Source organism: Lipotes vexillifer, unplaced genomic scaffold (assembly GCF_000442215.2).
Source record: "Lipotes vexillifer unplaced genomic scaffold, Lipotes_vexillifer_v1.1 scaffold1094, whole genome shotgun sequence".
Taxonomy (NCBI): Eukaryota; Metazoa; Chordata; class Mammalia; order Artiodactyla; family Lipotidae; genus Lipotes; species Lipotes vexillifer.
In genome coordinates this window covers 1,150,930-1,157,627 of record NW_006792775.1, presented here as the reverse complement: position 1 = coordinate 1,157,627, position 6,698 = coordinate 1,150,930, and the positions used below count along the sequence as shown (strand labels likewise).

Genomic DNA, 6,698 nt, shown 5'->3' with positions numbered 1-6,698 from the left:
AAAGGAGAGGAAGGGGCCAAACCCACAGCAAGTGATGTGGGTCAGACTCCGACCATCGGGCCTGTATAGGCTGAGGCCGCCTCTGCCTGAACCCCTCGGGACAGTGACGGGTAGGTGCTGGCGCAGGTATTTAACATGGCAGAGGGTGTGGGGGGGAATGGTGACCAGCAGAAGTTTTGCAGATCAGTGGGGCTAAAACAAGCCAGGCAGGAACAGAGGAAACCTAGATTCGTAGGGTCCCGAGCCTGCCTTTCCAAGGACCCACATGCCATGCCAAGCCCTCCTATCCCAGTTCAGCCCTGATCCCCGGGAACTGAGCGGGTAGGGCCTCCACCCCACTGTCTCCCAAGTCCATAGCCTCCCCAGCACAGGCTGGCTCTGCTTGGCCTTGCCAAGCCCAACCGGGACAGATGAAGGCCAGCTTGGGTCCTGTGCCACTCACCCCAGAGAGCTGATGGGGAGCAGAGAGCAGGAGCAAGGACATCTGGTAACATAAAGGGTCAAGTGAGCTGACCTGGTCTGTGCACGTGGGCCCCCTGCCGCTGGAAGGTCACCTCCTACCAGTCTCTCTCCTGTCCTTCTGAGTGTAGCAGTTTCTGCCTCCAAACCTTCCCCTGGGTCAGAGTGAGCTAGACACCCAGCATCTTGGGTCCGTCCACCGTCAGCTCTTCCTGAGGCCTGCCTATGTGACCAGCTCCGCAAGGGCTGGAGATACACTGTGAGTGAGAGCTGCAGTCTCTGTTCGCCCATCTCTGGGGGTCATGGATCCCTAGACGCTGAGCGCAAAGTACTCTGGTGAAGATGCTCTTAATTGGGAGTTTCCTGGTCACGCATGTGCTCAGGGGCATGGATGTGCCGCGTGGAGGATGTGGGAGCCCGTGTGAGGAGATGCTCTAGCTGCACCTGGGGTTCGGGCACCCTGGGATCTTGGGGCATTCAGCATACAGAATGTGAGGACGCACGCGTCCAGTGACCACGTGAATGTGCACACGCACTGTCATGTGAGTAATTGCACACAGAGCTGGGGTGGACTCGGGGAATGGGGTAAGTACCAGGCCCTGAGCTCAGCCAGTGTGCCGAGGGGCGTGTCCAGCCTGCTTGCAGCACAGGCACCAGGCAGCGCTGTGTCTGTGTACCTGGCCTCAGGGAGCCCGGGTACGGCCTGTGGCCTCCTAGGCCATGCCCAGCCAGGGCAGGGAGGGGGAGGGGCCTCCTTCTGCTGTTGGACTAGGAACTGCTGTCTCCTTGGCCCTGGGCCCTCTGATAGGGGTGTGTGGGGCTGTGCCTCCCTCGCACCTGACCCAGGCCCTGGGTACTCTCTCCCCAGGGAAGGGGTCTCGGCTGAGCCTGGGGTGGTTCTTAAAAGCGGGGAGGCCCAAGCCCCTACCATGTCTGTTGCCTCTGTGCCCACGTGGCCTATTCTAGCCCCACTGCTCTGCTCAAGGCTGCCCTGAGCATCTCCACCCCTCCCACCCTGCTGCCCAGCTCCAGGCCCTGATCGGTGTGTTGCACCTCAGGAGGTGAAGGGTCTACGCCGCAGGAGCTCCAGGTCCAAGGAGGCCCTGTGGGTGCGGGTGCCCACCCAGGAGGCCAGCTCGGTGTAGGTCTCTCAAAGGAGGGGTGCTCTGGCCAGACCTTGGTCTTTCAGAGAAGGCCTCCCAGGGGTGGGAGGGAGTGAGCCTGTGCACATGGCTGCTGGAAGGTGAGGAAGGTTAGGACCCGGTGGAGTAGGATGGAGAGGGGCTGGCCTGGCTGGGGGTGGTCCAGGCCCAGCTACTGGGCACCTGCAGGGTGGAGCGGGGGTGGGAGCCAGCGAACGAGGAGGGGACCTGGCTCTGCAGAGCGAGCTGCTCCGTGCTGCTGCCGCAGGAGCAGCGGTTGCCTGGCACCTCTGCTGTTGCCATGGTGACGATGGAGGTGCCAACTTGCTAATGAGTCCCCCTCGGCTGCAAATAACAATACTACACTGGTTAATAGGGCCCAGCCGGAGGGTTCCTTGGGAGGTGGCGGCCGGGCGGGGACCAGGTACCTACCGGGCCTCGGATCAAGCTGCCCACCCCTCCAGCCCTGCCCCCACCCTCCTCCCTGGGTCTCCAACCTCACCTCCCTGCCCCTCCTCTAGCCTCCTTTCCCATCTGTGGAGTGGGCAACTCTCCACGTCCCTCCAGTCATCTAAGGACCCGAGGGCGGGAGGCGCGCAGGCTGACCACGGGGAGAGAGAAGGCCTCTCCCCCTCCCTCACCCTCCCTTGTCCCCGCACCAAAGTTCCATTTGGCTTCTGTTGTTTTCGGTGGGAGGTAGCCCACCCCCACCTAACCCATGAGGATAGGACCCTCTGGCCCACGGTGTCCCCAGCCCACTGCATCCCTGTCAGGGTCCTGGGCCTCTGAACTGGGCTGTGGTCCCACATCAAAGGGTGGGAAGCTCTGCCCAGGCCTGCAGGAGCAGTGTGTAAAAGGAGACCTGGTGGCCATGGCCTGCCACAGCCTTGACAAGATTCAGGTTAGAACTCAGGAAAAGCATCTCAGAACAGCTCAGACAGGAATCGAATTGGGGACCCCTTGGCACACAGGCAGGGACCCCCTTAGTAGGCAGGCCCTGTGGCTGTTGAACTTGCTTGGCGTGGCCTTCAGGAGGGCAGCAGCCCCAGCTGCACCCCCAGGCCTTGCCCCGCAGTTGAGCTGGAGCGCCTGAGGAGTGGGGTGTCTGTGAACGGGACCCCAAGGCCCCAGCACTGTCCAGGGCCATCCTGGCAACCCCCTTGTCAGCAGCTCCGGTGGCCCAGCCTGGGGCTGCCCACACCACACGGGCCCGGTCCCCACCTGCCTTGCACCTCTGTGACCTCTGCCATCCCCATACCCAGCCTGGGAGCTTGCCCGAGGGGGTGGTCCAGAGATGGTGGCAGCTGTCCCCAGTGTCATCAGCGCTGTTTGAAAGGTGACGAGTGTCCTCAGGTGCTGCACCCCAAAGCTCTCTGCAGCTACAGGCTGGGGGCTTGCCGAGGGGGTTCCCTCTCTGTGGTCCCTGGAGGGAGCATCTGTCTCCCGGCCTCCCCCACCCCCAAGCTGGCTGGGGATGTGGCAGAGGGAAGACCGGGAGTGAATGGCAGCCGTGACGCCCCGGGTTCTGTCCAGTCTCATTAATCGGGTTGATCCCACCCCTTCCCTGAGCCTCAGTTTCCGCAGTTTTAAAGCAAACTCATCGTCCTGATGCTGCATGCCTCCGGGGGGCGCTCTGAGGCTTGGGGGTGCCTAGAGAAAGGCCAGGCCTGGCAGGTGACAGGGAAGATGGGTCTGGCAGGTAGGACAGGGGTGGCAGAGGCTTGGCACAAATTGTGGGAGGGGCCTTCCGCCCGGGCTCTGGAGCCCCCGTGTGCCCACCCACTTCCTGCTCCCTCTGGGCACCCCTGAGCGGGGTGTCCTACATGCGGGTCACCCACACTGACCTTTGTCCTCGGGTGCCCCCCACCACACCCCATCCTTGGACCTACTGGTCCCCAAAAGGGGCCCCCTAGACCCCCGGCCACTGCTGTGCCTGGGGTGTCCTGCTGCACTGTCACCCCTGCAGGAGGACTCTGGCCCACGGCATTGCCTAAACCTTGGCCTGCAGAACTCCACTCCTGAACCCCCTCCAGCGCCCCGCCCTGGCCTCTGCCTCCATCACCTTGTGGAGGCAGCCCCTCCCCCACCCACCCATCCAGATTCTCAGCTTATGCAGCGACTGGGCTGCGGGGGCTGTAGACGGAGGGTGTGCCAGGGACAGACGGGAGGGCTTGACGGTGGGGGAGGGTGGGGGCAGATTCTGGACCCTGCCTTGCCCTGGGTGCGGGGAACTGGGAAGATGTGGAGGCCGGACTGGGGAGAGGTCTGCATCCCAGGGGTGGGATGACAGGCGATGCAGGGGCAGAATGAGGTGTTCTGGAATGAGTGAGGGCCCGTGGACCCAAGGGCCCGGGAGAGGGACCCTCAGGCCTCGTCCTGCCTTTCCAGCCCAGCCTGAGCCCCGAGGCCCTTCCCTCCGTGAGCCCCCACTTGCCTTGCCGTGTCCTGCTGAGAGGCTGGCACCGTGACCGGGAGGGTGCAGCAGTGGACGGGCCACTCCCGAGCACCCTTCCGTGGGTCACAGACTCCCGAGTCGAGACCAGAGGGGTCAGGGAGCTCAACCTGCACAGAGGAGCCAGAGGGAGGGAGGGCCCCACGGGCATACGTCAGGCCCAAACGCTCCGGTGCCCCTGGATCAGTTCCACCGCCAGCCCCTCTGAGGCCGGCCCCGCCGATGCCCACCCCCGGGGCCTGCAGCGCCTCTCACAGTCTGCCTGTCCTTACAGGTCTGGCGCCATGCCCAGGCACTCGGAGCCCTAGGCCACACCCGGGCAGTGGGAGCGGCCCCTGCTCACTCCCGGGCTCACCCCCTCCCCACCGCCCACGGCCACGCCATGGCCGGGGACCGGCTCCCTCGGAAGGTGATGGATGCCAAGAAACTGGCCAGCCTGCTGCGGGGCGGGCCCGGGGGCCCACTGGTCATTGACAGCCGCTCCTTCGTGGAGTACAACAGCTGGCACGTGCTCAGCTCTGTCAACATCTGCTGCTCCAAGCTGGTGAAGCGGCGACTGCAGCAGGGCAAGGTGACCATCGCGGAGCTGATCCAGCCCGCCCGCCGCCGCCAGGTACCGCCCCGCGCCCGCCCGGCCCCTCCAGGGCCCATCCCCCCGCGCGGCCAGGTACCGCCTCGCGCCCGGCCGTCCCCTCCAGGGTCCTCCGGGGGCCTGGGCTGGGGCAGCTCCCCTTCCTCTGCCTTCGAACCTAAACTGGGCTCCTAAGGGTTGGAATCTGAGCCGTAGTAGAGCAGTTCCCCGCCCCCTCTTAGTGCTACAAGAAGGACCCTCCCCCCAGGGAGGCCCTCCGCTGACAGGTTCAACACCCGTCCCCCCTTCCTTCCCTCCCAGAGCCACTGACCCCATCTGGGTCCCCACTCGGCCCGCACTCTGATGGCTGTGCGGACTTGGAAGAGGACGGGCCTGGTGGCCGAGGGTCTCACGCAGACAGCTCATGTCCCTAGCCCCCGTTCTTTCCCCTCTGGAGTCTTGAGGACCCGGAATTCTCTCCGTGGCCCCCAAGAATGTCTCAGGTCACCTGCAGAGAACAATCCTGTCTCTATTCCCAAGGAGTGTTGAGTCCGCACTGGGGAGGGACCGGGACTGCTGGGCCGTGACCTGGGAAGGCAGTGGCACCTCCAGTGGGGGAGGGGTGGCCCGCCAGGCAGCCCAGAGCCTGAGGGAGGGGTCTTGGTCTCAGGCCCTGCCCCGTGCAGAGCTGGGATGTGAGAGGACCCAGATGGGAGTCCCCCCACCCCAAGGGCAGAACCGGCTCCCTGTGGCTCCTGTGAGGGGAATCCAGTGATTAATAACCCCTAGCGAGGACTCCCGGCCAGGACGCTCTCCCATTGGCTGCCGGTGACATCATCAGGCCCAGGGTTGGCAGCTCAGCTGGCTTAAGGGCTGAGTGTGCTTCGGGGGCGGGGGCATCAGCTGCCATCTGAGCAGAAGCTGCTCCACATCTGGGCCCCGGTGGCATCCGAGGGGCGGGGGCAGGTGGAACCCCCCGCTTCCTGCTGCTGCTGCCTGGATCATTGCGGGGAGGGGTCTTGCTGCAGCCCTCAGTTTCCCCATCACTGGCCGGGGAGGGAAGGAGAGCCCAGACCCGAAGCACCCCCCCAACTTAAGAACCCCCGAAGTGTGCCTCCCGGGCCCCTGAGGAAGAGTTGATTTCCCTCAGCCTCCCTGGGAGCCAGCAGCCCAGGCCTCCCTGTGCGCCTGCCATCGGGCCCCTGTGTGCGCCTGCCAGGAGCCCCACTGCCTCCCCCGTGTCTCCCCCACGCGGGCCTGGCCCACGGTGTCTGTTACCTTCACTCGTGTGAGTGCGCGCACCGGGCTCGGCCGCGTCGGGGATGCGTGTCCCCCGGCCCTCCCCGCTCCGAGGGTCTGCCCGTGTGGCTGTGGGCATTTACACCTGTCCAGGTGTGAACTGTGGCTGGGTGCCTGCCCCCACTCCCCCTGGGGCACCCAAGCGGCAGCCCCTCCCTTCCATCGCCTGACCAGCGGCAGCAGTGGCAGCAGGGGGTGGGGCAGCTGGCAGGTGCCCGGCCACCCTGACCTCCGCCCTCTTGGCCCCCAGGTGGAGGCCACGGAGCCGCAGGACGTGGTGGTCTACGACCAGAGCACAAGGGACGCCAGCGTGCTGGCCGCAGACAGCTTCCTCTCCATCCTGCTCAGCAAGCTGGACGGCTGCTTTGACAGCGTGGCCATCCTCACAGGTGCGCCTGGAGGCCTCTCTCCCCGCCGCTGGCAGCTTGTGGGGGGCGGGGGGCCTGCCTCTGCTCTCCTCTGAGCCCGGAGGCCAGTGTGTGCTGGGGCAGTGGCGGCCTGCTGGGGATGAACCCCCATAGCTCTGGAGTTCTCAGGGGCTCCAGGGACCCCTCCTCTGGGCCACCACACTTCAGAGCCCATCCTCACCACCAGCAGGTGAAGAGGGGCACAGGAGGGAACGCCCAACACAGGCCTGGGGCAGGGGAGATGGGGGAGGAATCTAGGCCAAGACCCGGTCTGCCTTGGAAACCACCCCCACCCCGCCACACACACACACACACACACACGGCACTGAGCCAGAACTTGCACCACACGGGGGGGGGGGGGGCCCCCG

The 6,698-nt window shown here is 65.4% G+C and overlaps 1 protein-coding gene across 1 annotated transcript in view; it reads left to right on the top strand.

The window, feature by feature from the left end:
- Positions 1-4,331: 4,331 nt before the first annotated feature.
- DUSP8 (dual specificity phosphatase 8) overlaps positions 4,332-6,698 on the top strand; it is a 9,127-nt gene continuing 6,760 nt past the window's right edge. The window contains 2 exon segments of the mRNA XM_007465940.1: positions 4,332-4,666; positions 6,174-6,312. Coding sequence (XP_007466002.1) covers positions 4,436-4,666; positions 6,174-6,312 — 370 coding nt within the window. The 5' untranslated portion in view covers positions 4,332-4,435.